At 43.6% G+C, this 15,692-nt stretch overlaps 1 protein-coding gene across 3 annotated transcripts in view; it reads right to left on the bottom strand.

Annotated features, from left to right (window-relative positions):
* dnaaf11 (dynein axonemal assembly factor 11) overlaps window positions 1-9,446 on the bottom strand; it is a 101,478-nt gene extending 92,032 nt beyond the window's left edge. For 2 of the 3 annotated variants that reach the window (XM_014139094.2, XM_014139098.2), the window contains exons 1-6: window positions 9,249-9,446; window positions 8,772-8,939; window positions 8,530-8,607; window positions 8,101-8,273; window positions 6,453-6,697; window positions 6,084-6,257 (exon numbers count right to left, since the gene is read on the bottom strand). In XM_014139094.2, coding sequence (XP_013994569.2) covers window positions 6,084-6,257; window positions 6,453-6,697; window positions 8,101-8,273; window positions 8,530-8,607; window positions 8,772-8,939; window positions 9,249-9,258 — 848 coding nt within the window. In that variant the 5' untranslated portion in view covers window positions 9,259-9,446. The remainder of the gene's footprint in view (window positions 1-6,083; window positions 6,258-6,452; window positions 6,698-8,100; window positions 8,274-8,529; window positions 8,608-8,771; window positions 8,940-9,248) is intronic. The other variant, XM_014139095.2, reaches the window with a different exon arrangement.
* Window positions 9,447-15,692: the final 6,246 nt, after the last annotated feature.

Genomic DNA, 15,692 nt, shown 5'->3' with positions numbered 1-15,692 from the left:
TCGTTTTTGGGCAACAGGGTTAAGTAGCTGGCTAGCTATTTATTTTCATGAAGTTCAATAGGTGAACAACAAATGGCAACCTAGCTAATACTTACTCACAAGGATTCCTAAATCATTGCTAAGAATAATGAAAATGACTGCAGTTTCTACTGGTCATTGCTTTCAGGCTGGTTGTATTGGTGCTAGCTAGGTACCAAGCTAAAGCTAGCTACCACAGAAGTTGTGGTCGAACAAATGATGCTTTATTGTCAACGTGGTATTGTAAACACATCGTTCGTGGCCGGTTATTTAGAGACTTTTTTGTACAGCTTTGACAGTGCTACTGTATATTTTTTGACACGTAAAGACCCAAACGGCATTCCATAGTATGTCTTGAAGCTAATAGCAGTGACACTATTACTGTGTAACTCCGGTAGGGAAACTAAACAAAAAAAAATTGCGCACTTGGTAGTGTGTACCGGTGCTCGTCCAACATCACCCACAACAGAGAATGGTTGATTGTCAAGTGCAATGAATCCCATTATCTTGGCTTTAATGGATTTCGCCTCGCTGAAATGTTCTTACTCTTTCAAAAAAAATGTTTTTTTTATTTCACCTTTATTTAACCAGGTAAGCAAGTTGAGAACAAGTTCTCATTTACAATTGCGACCTGGCCAAGATAAAGCAAAGTAGTTCGACAACATACAAAAACACAGAGTTACACATGGAGTAAAACAACATACAATCAATGATGCAGTAGAAGAAGAAAAAATAAGACTATATACAATGTGAGCAAATGATGTGAGATAAGGGAGGTAAAGGCAAAATAAAATGCCATGGTGGCAAAGTAAATAAAGTATAGCAAGAAAAACACTGGAATGGTAGATTTGTAGTTTGAAGGAAGTTCAAAGATTAAAATATAAATAATATGGTGCAAAGGAGCAAAATAAATAAATACAGTAGGGGAAGAGGTAGTAGTTTGGGCTAAATTATAGATGGGTTATGTACAGGTGCAGTGATCTGTGAGCTGCTCTGACAGCTGGTGCTTAAAGCTAGTGAGGGAGATAAGTGTTTCCAGTTTCAGAGATTTTTGTAGTTCGTTCCAGTCATTGGCAGCAGAGAACTGGAAGGAGAGACGACCAAAGGAGGAGTTGGCTTTAGGGGTGACCAGAGAGATATACCTGCTGGAGCGCGTGCTACAGGTGGGTGCTGCTATGGTGACCAGTGAGCGGAGATAAGGGGGGACTTTACCTAGCAGGGTCTTGTAGATGACCAAATGACTGCTCAACTTGTTGACTGCTCAAGCCACACAGCAGACATTCTGGGCTAGGTTAAGAATGCTGTGTTGCACGTGTAGCGCTACATTTTACGCGCCGACATTATGTCATGTACCTATGTTATATAGGTATCCACGTCAGCTTTGAAATCAGTTTTGACATCGGGTCGATACAGATGTTGGCATTTTTAGCTAATGTCGACCGATTCCGACATGTTCACCGATATATTGTGATTCCCCTATTCAGACCCCTTCTCCATATTTTCTTCTGTTACGGCCTTATTGTAAAATATTTTTTTATCCATCTACACAACAATACCCCAAAATGACAAAGCGAAAACAGATTGAGAAATGTTTGCAAATGTATTAAAATAAAAACAGAAATACCTTATTTACATAAGTATTCAGACCCTTTGCTATGAGACTCGAAATTGAGCTCAGGTGCATCCTGATCATCCTTGGGATGTTTCAACAACTTGGAGTCCATCTGTGGTTAATTCAATTGACTGGACATGATTTGGAAAGCCACACACCTGTCTATATAAGGTCCCACAGTTGACAGCACATGTCAGAATAAAAACCAAGCCATGAGGTCCAAGGAATTGTCAATTGAGCTCCGAGACCAAAACATTTCTGCAACATTGAAGGTCCCTGAGAACACAGTGCCCTCCATCATTCTAAAATGGAAGAAGTTTGGAACCCCCAAGGCTCTTCCTAGAGCTGGATGCCTGGCCAACTGAGCAATTGGTGGAAAAGGGCCTTGGTCAGGGAAGTGACCAAAAAACCCGATGGTCACTCTGACAGAGTTCCTCTGTGGAGATGGGAGAACCTTCCAGAAGGACAACCATCTCTGCAGCACTCCACCAATTAGGCCTTTACGGTAGAGCGGCCAGACGGAAGCCACTCCTCAGTAAAAGGCACATGACTGCCCACTTGGAGTTTGCCAAAAAGCACCTAAAGGACTCTCAGACCATGAGAAACAAGATTCTCTGGTCTGATAAAAATGAAGATTTAACTCTTTGGCCTGAATGCTAAGCGACACGTAAGAAGAAAACCTGGCACCATCCCTACAGTGAAGCATGGTGGTGGCAGCATCATGCTGTGGGATGTTATTCAACAGCAGGGACTGGGAAACTAGTCAGGGTTGAAGGAAAGATGAACGGAGCAAAGTACAGAGAGATCCTTGATGAAAACCTGCTCCAGTGCACTCAGGACCTCAGACTGGGGCGATGGTTCACCTTCCAACAGGACAACGACCCTAAGCCCACAGCCAAGACAATGCAGGACTGGCTTCGGGACAAGTCTCTGAATGTCCTTGAGTGGCCCAGCCAGAGCCCAGACTTGAACCCGATCGAACATCTCTGGAGAGACCTGAAAATATCTGTGCAGAGACGCTACACTTGCAAACTGACAGAGCTTGAGAGGATCTGCAGAGAAGAATGGGACAAACTTCTCAAATACAGGTGTGCCAAGCTTGTAGCGTCATACCCAAGAAGACTAGAGGTTGTAATCGCTGCCAAAGGTGCTTCAACAAAGTACTGAGTAAAGGGTCTGAATAAGTAGGTAAATGTAATATTTCAGTTTTGTATTTTGCAGACATTTCTAAAAACCTGTTTTTGCTTTGTCATTATTGGGTATTGTGTGTAGATTGCTAAAAAAAAATGTTTTTAAATGTAATCCATTTTAGAATAAGACTAACGTAACAAAATATGGAAAAAGTCAAGGGGTCTGAATACTTTCCGAATGCACTGTATATGATAGACGGACGGACAGAAAGTGGGGACCTATAACATATTGGATTATTTGTAGATGAGTGTACCCAGCTATCAACAAACGTCACCACAACTTCAGAGAATGTTCCGTTAAGAGTCTCATTAGGTCTTTAGGAGAATATTCCATCAACGCCCCGCTAAACATTCACATTACATTGTTGCCATGTTCTCAGAATATAAGATATTAATGTTCTAGACACGCTTCATGGGACGTTTTAGGAACATTTCTGTTTATCAGTTATGAGGATGTCGCCTGATGGTCCCAAAGACCACAAATAAAATGTAAAATCAATACACATCGGACCTTGTCACTGCTGCCGAGCCCATCAAGGCCCTGATTAGTTAACCACTGACCCATTCACAACTCTTTGTTGGCAAAGTTAGGGACACACACACAAACAGCACTTTCAAATGACATATCATTAAATTGTGAAGGTTCATTTATACAGTAATTATTACTCAACATGTCCTCACCTGGGATTTGAACTCACAACCTCTTGGTTCATAGTACTCTGATCTTCCTGCTAAGCCACCATGTCCTTGGCAGGTATCAGTTTATCTTAATATATTCTCATCATTGATCTTAGTTACTTATTTCAGCAATTTAAGGGCTTTCTGAATTGTTGTCTAATGTTGGTGGGGCATGTTAACCTGTTTAAATGATACTCCTGAATCACTATGATCAATAAACATTTCCTTGAGTGTACTTTAAACAGAGCTGAGATTTACTTCAAAGTGCATTCCCCCTATGGAGAGTTCTCTTTGAGATGCTCAGCTATAACCTCTAGGATTAATAAATAATGATAATTTATTACGTAGTGGAAATATGTTCATAATTTGTGCTAAAGGGAAATCCTACAAATTCCCATCTTTCAATGATAAACTCATTTTAATTAGATCAGATAGGTGTGTTGTAGTGCTGCATTCACATGCTAGTTGGAACTAGGAAACTCGGAAATGTACGACTTGTTAATTCGTTGAACGCGGCACATGTATAACTACAACCAGTTATCAAGTCAAACATTTCTGAGTTTCCTAGTTCCGACTAGCAGGTGAACGTGGCATAACTAACATATATTGCAAAGAATGTGAGAGTAGGGTGACTCCCCTAGCGGGTCTCGAACCCAGGCAGGCCAACATCACCAATGACAAAAGCTCTCACCACTGTCCCAATAAGGGATATCTCTACGGCAGCGTTTCCCAAACTCGGCCCTCAGGACCCCAAGGGGTACATGTTTTTTTTCTTTCTAACACTACATAGCTGTTTCAAATTATCAAAGCTTGATGATTAGTTGACTCAGCTGCGTAGTGCTAGCGAAAAAAAACAAAAACGTCCCTACCAAGAAGCAAACTCTAACCCCTCCTCCCTGGGCACTTGTGTAGATCTGAAACAACTTGATAGGTGTAAGGCTGTAAGCACTAGGTGGAATGCACTTCGAAGTAAATCTGAGCTCTGTTAAAAGTACACTCAACAAAAACTTTTATTGATCATTGTGATTCAGGAGTATCATTAAAAACAGGCTACTGTGCCCCACTAACATTAGACAACTGTACAGAAATCCCTCAAATTTGGTGTAACCCATGTTGAATAATAATTACTGTATAAATGAACATGCACAATGTAATAATGTATTTCAAAGTGTGTAGAATATGTGGACAACTACAAATACCTAGGTGTCTGGTTAGACTGTAAACTCTCCTTCCAGACTCACATCAAACATCTCCAATCCAAAATTAAATCTAGAATCGGCTTCCTATATCGCAACAAAGCATCTTTCACTCATGCTGCCAAACATACCCTCGTAAAACTGACCATCCTACCGATCCTGGACTTCAGCGATGTAATTTACAAAATAGCCTCCAATACCCTACTCAATAAATTGGATGCAGTCTATCACAGTGCCATCCGTTTTGTCACTAAAGCCCCATATACTACCCAGCACTGCGACCTGTACGCTCTCGTTGGCTGGCCCTCGCTTCATACTCGTCGCCAATCCCACTGGCTCCAGGTCATCTACAAGACCCTGCTAGGTAAAGTTCCCCCTCATCTCAGCTCGCTGGTCACCATAGCAGCACCCACCTGTAGCACACGCTCCAGCAGGTATATATCTCTCTGGTCACCGCCAAAGCCAATTCCTCTTTCGGCTGCCTCTCCTTCCAGTTCTCTGCTGCCAATGACTGGAACGAACTACAAAAATCTCTACAACTGGAAACACTCATCTCCCTCACTAGCTTTAAGCATCAGCTGTCAGAGCAGCTCACAGATCACTGCACCTGTACATAGCCCATCTATAATTTAGCCCAAACAACTACCTCTTCCCCTACTGTATTTATTTATTTATTTAGCTCCTTTGCACCCCATTATTTCTACTTTGCACTTTCTTCCACTACAAATCTACCATTCCAGTGTTTTACTTGCTATATTGTATTTACTTCGCCACCATGGCCTTTTTTGCCTTTACCTCCCTTATCTCACCTCATTTGCTCACTTTGTATATAGACTTATTTTTCTACTATATTATTGACTGTATGTTTGTTATACTCCATGTGTAACTCGATTGGCTCAGCAACAGTAACAAGGTGTGATGTGAAATTAATCTTTTTTGTGGGGAGAACGACTCTTTGGGACTGTCGACATCCTGACTGACAACTGATAGACACATTTTCCTGCAACGTTCTCATGAAATGTGTCGAGAACATTAATATCTTATATTCTGAGAACATGGCAACAATGTTCTGTGTATGTTTGTGGGACGTTGATGGAATATTCTCCTAACCCTCAGAAAACTGGACACATGCTACAAACCCATAAAACGTATCTATAACATTCATGTTGTATATTCTGAGGACATTGTAACCACATTCTAGATAAGTTCTGCTTGATATGAAGGGAATGCTCTCCTAACTTTAACAGCAAAACATGCTAAGGTTTTTGATAATATAGATAGGGGAACATTCTAACTAAGGGAAAACTGTACACTCAAACAGTAGGGGAGCATTACGAGTAACATTACAAAAACATTCGCTCTCCCTAGAATTGTTAGATGTTTACCTACCTTTCTTTTGCCTTTTTCTTCTCGTCAAGGTGGCGGTGAGCCTCCAGGCGTGACTCTGGAGTATAGGCACAAGGTTTCTCCCAAAACTCCCTCTCCTGGTCTTCTGAAGAAAGGCAGCTTGTCTTCTCTTTCTCATCTCTCCCTTGGATCTCATTGTTTTCTTCAGGCACAGGGCTTTAGATCAATAAACCAAACTCTTCAGAGTTATTAAAAACATTTAAATAAACGGAGTGATTGATAGAACTGAAATACAGTATCGGGCCAAATGAATTCAATAACTTCAGATGAGGTTAGGGTTACTCCACAGATACACCAGTTATCCTTGCTGTTCTACATAAAATAAAATCAAGGTGGAAAGCTTGAACATACATGGTGTTTTTGATGTCAGTGTACCAGCGACCATCAAAGCCAGGATTCTTCGCTTTAGCAGAGGAGCGGCTTTCCCTTTTCGGCCCCCGCTGCGCCTCTCCTCCCTCTCTCTGGGCCTCCTCTTTCTCACTCGCTCTCTTCCGCAGGTAATCCTGCTCCTGCTGCCGAATCCGCCTCCTTACCTCATCTAGGCCTTGTCTGGCTCGGATTCTTTCCGACCTGCCAATCTCTTTCCCATCCAGATACTGCAAAAAAATATATATATATTTCCCCTACCATGCTAGGCTATCTCCAGGCGAGCAAGTGCATGCTAGACTAGTGATTTTGTGTGTGTGTGTGTGTGTGTTTGTGTGTGTGTGTTTTTGCGCATATCTTTTAAGAAAATGCATGGACACTACTGTGAGTCGCTTTGGATAAAAGTATCTGTTAAAGGCAGCGTACAAAACATTAAGGACACCTGCTTTTTTCATGACAGACTTACCAGATGAATACAGATTTCAATGTTACATGCACAAGTACAGTGAAATGCCTTTCTTGCAAGTGCTAACCCCAACAGCGCAGTAATCAATAACAATATAATACAAAAAAAGTAAAGGTAGAACAAAAACACAAGATATAAAAATAAGAAGATGAACAGGATAAAGTAAGTAAGCATACTGGGTCAGTTCAATTACCATATTTACAATGTGCAGGGATACTATGATGTCACTTGCTAAATCTACTTCAATCAGTTCAGATGAAGGGGAGAGACATGTTAAAACATTTTTAAGCCTTGAGACAACTGAGACATTGATTGTGCATGTGTCATTCAAAGGGTGAATGGGCAAGACAAAAGATTTAAGTGCCTTTGAACGGGGTATGGTAGTAGGTGCCAGAACTGCAATGCTCATGGGTTTTTCCACTTCAACATTTTTCCGTGTATATCAAGAATGGTCCATCCCCCAACGGACATCCAGCCAACTTGACAACTGTGGGAAGCATTAGAGTGAACATGGGCCAGCATCCCTGTGTAATGCTTTCAACACCTTGTAGAGTCCACACCCCAACGAATTGAGGCTATTCTGAGGGCAAAAGGGGGGGTAACTCAATATTAGTAAGGTGTTCCTAATGTTTAGTGTACTCAGTGTATATTTGAAGCCCAGTTAGCACATTTGCTTCCTTGGAAGTTTTTGGTTTCCAATTGGTTCTGGGAATGAAGCCATAAGTTTCCTGACTTGTAAAACATATATATTTTTTTTTAAGAGAAAGGAAGTGAACATTTCGCCTGTTCTGGAAATGTTACTTTTTAGGTTGTTGGGTGGTTCTGAGAACATTTTACGATGGTTACCTGAAAATTGTCCTGAGAGTTTTTATTAACGTTCTGAGTACGGAAATTATAGGTTATTTGAAGGTAATTAAATAAAGTAGTGAGAACTTGTTTCAATAACAGTTTTAATAACACTGCTAGTTTAGTTGGGTTAATTGTTTTGAACTCCAAGCATAGATAGGACACGTGCAAATGTATTTGCTTAGGCATTAATAATGCAAGCATCTATTTTTTTTATTGTGGCACGGCATCAGTGAGATTTGAACTTATGATCTTAATTTCACTGTACTTGTGAATGTGACATTAAAACTTGAAATGTCTGTTTTATATCCCTCCTGATACCTTCAGTTGGGGCAGTGAAGCCACAACGTATTGCCTGTAGCCCTCAAACTCAGTGCAGGGGTTCCCCACCAGGAAAAGCTCTCGGAGAAGGATGTTGTGCTTCAATGACTCCACACTGCTCAACTGGCCCACAAAGTTCACTGTGAGGTCCAGCTTCTGGAGACTCTCACATCCTGTTGTAACGGTTGAGGAGGCAAGAATAGTATGAGTAAAGATCTATTTGGCCTATTTCATTCTCTAAAGCCAGAATGGAATTGCTATTTTTAGAGTCAAAGTACAGGTGGATCTGTTTTACGTAAATTTAAACTATGGTTGAGGAGAAATGCTATTAAAAACAGACTTTTGGTCATTTCCTTAGCCTACATTAATACAAACAGATAGGACAATGTTGTAAAATAGTAGAAGTGGCTATGTGCACAAAATACTAACCTTCCAGGTTTTCAATCAGTTCAACGTTGTTCAAAGCAAGGTTTAGATACTCCAACTTTTTCAATCTATATACATTTTCTATGGAGAGCAAATAAATACATATTTCTAAATATTGAAATTGCATTGATGGTCAATGAAATACAAATATAAAATATAGGGTAGTTAGATTAGGCCCAAATTAAATTAAACAATGTAAAGTTAATTTTATTGCAATTATATAAAAAAGAGGAAGTTAGAATCACCTATTCTGGGAATGAGATTGTTTTGAAGATACAGAATTTTGAGGTCCCTGCACCATTTATCAATGTGTTCTATTTTCTCAATATCTTGTTGATGCAAAGACACCTCCTCTAAGGAAAGGATCTCGCAGTTGTTATGCTCTGCCCGACGTCGTACCATGTCTTCTGTGACTGTAGATTATGGAAAAAGGGTGAAGCAAATGATATAGCTACATTACTGTAGTAGGCCAAAGTAGAAACAACAAGTGACACGTTGATGCTAGCTAGGCTACCTAGCTAGCTAGCTAGCTTATTCGGTTGTCTGTATCACTGAAGTTAACAAGTTAAGTAGCTAACTTAGCTAGTTGAAGAATACAAAATAAGACAGCACCATAATGTCATTCCATTTTCTCTAATAACGACTCGCTAGCCATATTTCTTGCGAGCATTGGTGACAAAATGGTTTAATTATCGGGATTAGCCAACCAACTCTCTACTTACTCAGGACCATCTTTCTTCTCTTCTGTTTGGCAGGCGTTGCTACTGGAAACCAACACTGTTTGGAAGATGTCAGTGGGTGCGCTCGGTTTGCACAGCCAGGGGATTCCTTTAAATTGGCCCGTGGTCAGCCCCCTTCAATTGTCTTTAAGAGCCAGAGACCGTCAGGGAGGCAATTGTAGTCCGAATGCAGAAAGAGTCCAGGGGGCGTTCGCTGACAGGTGGGCGGTCCATGACAAGGGTTAATTCCCAGACAAAGCCCCTTCTTTCTTCTCATTGGCACCTCGCTAGCTGTCATGTCTTTGCCGCTTTCTTCTTTAACTACACACTATGCCCCAATTACAGACCATTCTCACAAGTGTTTGACTTTGCTTGTCAAGCTTGTAGTCCTAAAAACCTGAAATTGAGTTACGTCTGGTTCGTTCAGCCATTGCTATGGGGAAAATGAATGGGGTTTTGGGATTAACATCGAAAATAAGGTCTGAGGTTAACACAGGTTTAAGATATTTTATATGTTTTGTTCTATGAGATAATTTCAGTCAGTTAACACAACCCTTATGAATTATCAAGCCTTTTATGTGCTTTTTAAAAAATTACATAAATGGTTCAAAATTCACTTAAAGTGACATTAGCTCATTAATATTATCTCATAGAACAAAACGTATAAGAGCAACTAAGCCTGTGTTTACCACAGACCTTATAAAAAATAAACAAAAAATGGCGGAGTTAGTGCCTACAAAAAGACGCCATTACTATTTCTCTCTATTAGGTAATTAACAAAAATCAGCGGGAGCTTGAGTTCATGAATGTCACTAGTTACCACAACCGCAAAGTCATAATTCTTTTCTTTTGGTGGGGGGGGTCCAAAATAGGGGAGAATTGTCAAACCTTTCTTTTTTTTTGCTTTGGGGAGGGTTGCATGTTTTTTTATTGGGCACAGGGGAGGGTAGCGTGTTTTTTCCTTGACTTGCTTCTGATATTACCCTAATAAAGATTAGAAAAGTTTGTGAAGGTTTGGTATGGTGGGGCTATTATTAAGCTTTACCTACTGCAGGCCAATGATATGGCAGTGCGCCCCGGCACTCCAACTGACTCCGACAGTTGAACTTGAGGTGAGGAAGTCTGTTTCAGGCCTACCAGAGTTACTGCTATAATCTAACAATATAATGCTTATCTTTAAACAAAATATTCTGATTGAACATTTACGAATTAGCCTCCTTCTGTATGTCTATATCTGTATAATAGCCATCTGACATAAATAAATGCATGTCGGTGTCGTAGCATGCCACTGGCATATTTCTATCAATCTCTCTGGGGTTAGGCCTAAGCTTCTCTTCCTTTATATATATATCAAACCAAATTTCATTTGTCAAATGCGCCGAATACAACAGGTGTAGAACTTACAGTGAAATGCTTACTTACAAGACCTTAGCCAACAATGCAGTTTTTAAAAAAGACATAAAAAATAAGAATAAGAAATAAAAGTAACAAATAATTAAAGAGCAGCAGTAAAAAAAAAAATAGCAAGGCTATATACAGGTGACAATTTTTATATATATAAAAGTGAAGGGGTCTGAATACTTTCCGAATGCACTGTATGTACATTAATATCATACAGTGGACACCAAAGTCTATAGCCCTGATACATTTAGTGCTCAAATCTCTGACAGCTGTACTGTGAGGTGGACAATAATTATTTAAGGAAAGTAGCCTAAAAAACAATAAAGAAAATTGGCTATAAAGTTTTGCACATGCTACACATCTAAACAAAAGGAATAGTGTTTTTGTCATTTGATATAGCTGTTTTTTTAAGGACACGTAAATGTGGCTCATTTGGGCAACATCCCGCGTTTACGTTTATTGATGGCGCTGGCTGCACCAGGTTGGATCTGAATGCATATGGATGTCCATTACTTTTCTCAAATGTCCAATAAATTAAAACCTTTCCTGTCATGTTGTCCGGCACCAAATTTTCCTAAATTAAACATTGAAATGGCATATTGTTTTTATGAAGAATTTAGAATATTCGCATGAAAATCTGTCACCAATTGGATGAAAACCTACCTATAGACATGCTAAAGACTCTGGCAAGTGCGCTAGTCTAGTGTCACTTTGATTATGCCGGCACATCATGGTTCAACAGCAGCTCCAAACATCTAAAGAATAAGCTACCAGCTAAACAAGCTTGTAAGAATTGTACGTAAACTCCGCCCTCATACTCATCTGGAGGTTGAGTATTTTTTCCATCTCTATCTACAGTATGTAATTGTATATGTATTTATGTAAAACAATAGGGAACACAATGGAAATAAGTCCCACACTTTATTGTGCAATCACTACACACAATACACCATAATGACAAATTGTTGGTAAAGTAGGGGTATAGCTTTAAAACACTGAAGTGCATTATGGGTAACATAGTAAGTTAACTTTTGGTTTTGAATGCAATTGTGTGTGACGGGATGTAGCCGGACTCTGAGCCATGTTCTTTTTACTTGTCACGGCTGTCAAAAGGAGCGGACCAAAGTGCAGCGTGGTTGTAGTTCCACATTTTATTAAATCCGTGAAACTTTGCAATACATAAATAACTGAATTGACAAAACAACAAACCGTGACGCAGAGAGAAACAAACACTACTCAAAATATAATAACCCGCAAAACCCAGGAAGAAAAACCCTACTTAAATATGATCTCCAATTAGAGGCAACAAGGACCAGCTGCCTCCAATTGGAGATCAACCCCCCAAAAAACAACATAGAAATAGAAAAATAGAACTAAATATAGATATAGAAAACATAGAACAAAACACAAAACACCCCCTGTCATGCCCTGACCTACTCTACCATAGAAAATAACCTCTTACTATGGTCAGGACATGACAGTACCCCCCCCAAAGGTGCAGACTCCGAATGCTCCTAAACAAAAGGAGGGTAGGGTGGGCAACTCCTGTTTATGGCGGCTCAAATGCAGTGCACATAACCTTAACCTCCAGCAGAGGAGGCGGCTCCGGTTTGGGGCGTAACCCCCGCTTCACCCACTGATCCCTCTGCTTTAGTACCACCGGACCGTGGATCATCGTTGAACGAACCGGACTGTAGATCATCGCTGAAGACTCTGGGCTGCAGGCCGCCGCTGAAGACTCTGGGCTGCAGGCCGCCGCTCGAGGTTTCGTACTAGGGAGCGTCGCTGGAGGCTCCGGACTGGGGAGCGTCGCTGGAGGCTCCGGACTGGGGAGCGTCGCTGGAGGCTCCGGACTGGGGAGCGTCGCTGGAGGCTCCGGACCGTCGCTGCAGGCTCCTTGCCATGGATCATCACTACAGGTTCTGCGCCATGGATTATCACTGGAGGCTTTGTGCCATGGATCATCACTGGAGGCTCCGGGCCATGGATTCTCACTGGAGGCTTTGTGCCATGGATCATCTCTACAGGCTCCGGGCCATGGATCATCCCTACAGGCTTCTTGCCATGGATTATCCCTACAGGCTCCGGGCCATGGATTATCTCTGGAGGCTTCGTGCCATGGATCATCCCTACAGGCTCCGGGCCATGGATCATCACTGGAGGCTTCGTGCCATGGATCATCTCTACAGGCTTTGGACCATAGATCATCAGTGGAGGCTTCTTTCGTGGAGCTGGAATAGGTCTCACCGGACTAGGAAACGTCGCTGGGAGTTCTGGACTAGGGAACGTCGCTGGAAGTTCTGGACTAGGGAACATCGCTGAAGGCTTCTTTCGTGGAGCTGGAATAGGTCTCACCGGACTAGGGAACGTTGCTGGAAGTTCTGGACTAGGGAACGTCGCTGGAGGCCGGGCGCCCAGAGCAGGCACAGGGTATACTGGGCCGTGGAGGCGCACTGGAGGTCTGGAGCTTATGGCTGGCACAACCCGTCCTGGCTGGATAACCCCTGTAGCCCGGCAAGCACGAGGCGTTGTGACAGGTTGCACAGGTTTGTGTTGGCGAACTGGGGATACCGTGCCGAGAGCTGGCGCAGGATAACCTGGGCCGAAAAGACGCACTGGAGACCAGGAACGCTGAGCAGGCACACTCCTTCCTGGCTGAATGCCAACTCTAGCACGGCAACTGTGGGGAGGTTGCACTGAGCGCACCGGGCTGTAGCTGCGCACTGGCGACACAGTGCGCATCCCCGCATAACAAAGTGCAGCGTGGTTGTAGTTCCACATTTGATGAAATCCGTGAAACTTTGCAATACATCATTAACTGAATTGACAAAACAACAAACCGTGACGCAGAGAGAAACAAACACTACTCAAAATATAATAACCCACAAAACCCAGGAAGAAAAACCCTACTTAAATATGATCTCCAATTAGAGCCAACGAGGACCAGCTGCCTCCAATTGGAGATCAACCTAAAAAACAACAACATAGAAATAGAAAACTAGAACTAAACATAGATATAGAAAACATAGAACAAAACACAAAACACCCCCTGTCACGCCCTGACCTACTCTACCATAGAAAATAACCTCTTACTATGGTCAGGACATGACATTACTCCGTTAGCCCATTATTTTATTTTGTCATTTGGACTACCTCAAATGATGTACAAGTTTTAATAAAAGCTAACTACTTCAGCGGAATTCCAGACTAACTCGTCATTAGCAGCGGATAAGATCCCCAAATGTAGGAATTACCCCAGAGCATCCGTAAATTGCTCTGGCCCTGGAGCCAGCAAGTGAAGGCTCCCCTGAGCCGTGCGACGACGGTCTGGAGGCAAGGTAAGAAATGTAACATTGTGGACTTGTCCAGGATTTATCCTGCCCTCATCGGTGAGTTATTCACATTCTACCGGAATATCAAAGAGAACAAAAAATAATAGAATTGGACTTTCACGAGCTAAGGGTGTCACGCCCTGACCATAGAGAGCCCTCGGTTCTCTATGGTGTCTAAGTCAGAGCGTGACTAGGGTGGTGTTCTCGTCATTCATTTTCTATGTTGCTGGTTTGTATGGTTGCCAATTAGAGGCAGCTGGTAATCGTTGCCTCTAATTGGGGATCATATTTAGGAAGCCCTTTCTCCCACCTGCTTTGTGGGATATTGTTTTGTTTAGTGCATTGTGTGCTACGAACGGCACGTTCATTTTGGTCTTTGTTGTTTTGTTAAGTTTCACTTTGAAATAAAATATGTGGAACTATATGCACACTGCGCTTTGGTCCCGTCCTTTTGAAGAACGTGACAGAATATCCCACCACACAAGGACGAAGCAGCGTGTTCATGAGGTAAAGGAGTTTAGGACATGGGAGGAGATCATGGGAGGACACGAGACCCTTCCTTGGCGGGAGTTGCAGAGGACGGAGGAAGGACAGCGACGACGCCGGGGACCGCGGCCACAGAAACCCCAAGATATTTTTTTGGGGGGGCACGAGGGGTGGTGCGAGGGGTGGTCGACTGAGCAGTGGGGAGTGCCAGAGCCCACCTGGGAGTTGATGGAACAGTGTGAGGAAGGATACCGGAGAGAGGGGTTAGCTAGGAGTATGCGGCAACGCAGGCGTTTGGAGGAGCGTGTCATCAGTCCAGTGAAACCTGTGCTCCCCGCACCCTCCCGGAAGTGCGTGTCACCAGTCCGGTGACACCTGTGCCGGATCCACACACCAGGCCTCCAGTGCACCTCCCCAGTCCGGTACGTCCTGTGCCAGCTCCCCGCACTCAGCCTGAAGTGCGTGTCACCAGTCCGGTGCGACCTGTGCCAGCTGCACGCATCAGGCCTCCAGTGCGCCTCCCCAGTCCGGTACGTCCTGTGCCTGCTCCCCGCACTCGCCCTGAAGTGCGTGTCACCAGTCCGGTGCGACCTGTGCTGGCTCCACGCATCAGGCCTCCAGTGCGCCTCCCCAGTCCGGTACGTCCTGTGCCAGCTCCCGGCACTCGCCCTGAAGAGCGTGTCACCAGTCCGGTGCAACCTGTGCCGGCTCCAAGCATCAGGCCTCCAGTGCGCCTCCCCAGTCCGGTATGGCCTGTGCCTGCTCCCTGCACTCGCCCTGAAGTGTGTGTCACCAGTCCGGTGCCACTTGTGCCGGCTCCACGCACCAGGCCTCCAGTGCGCCTCCCCAGCCCGGTACGTCCTGTGCCTGCTCCCTGCACTCGCCCTGAAGTGTGTGTCACCAGTCCGGTGCCACTTGTGCCGGCTCCACGCACCAGGCCTCCAGTGCGCCTCCCCAGCCCGGTACGTCCTGTGCCGGCTCCATGCACTAGGCCTCCAGTGTGCCTCTACAGTCCGGAGCTTCCAGCGACGGTTCACAGTCCGGAGCTTCCAGCGACGGTACACAGTCCGGAGCTTCCAGCGACTGTTCACAGTCCGGAGCTTCCAGCAATGGTCAACGTTTCGGAGACTCAAGTGTCCAGTCCCGCTCCAAGGCCGGAGCCTTCCTCTGCGCCGGTGCCCAGTCCAGGCACGGTGTGCAGTCCCGCTCCCTGGCAGGAGCCTTCCTC

This window comes from Salmo salar, chromosome ssa14 (assembly GCF_905237065.1).
Source record: "Salmo salar chromosome ssa14, Ssal_v3.1, whole genome shotgun sequence".
Classification (NCBI taxonomy): Eukaryota; Metazoa; Chordata; class Actinopteri; order Salmoniformes; family Salmonidae; genus Salmo; species Salmo salar.
Note: the sequence above shows the minus strand (reverse complement) of the source record. Positions and strands in the feature narration are given on the sequence as shown.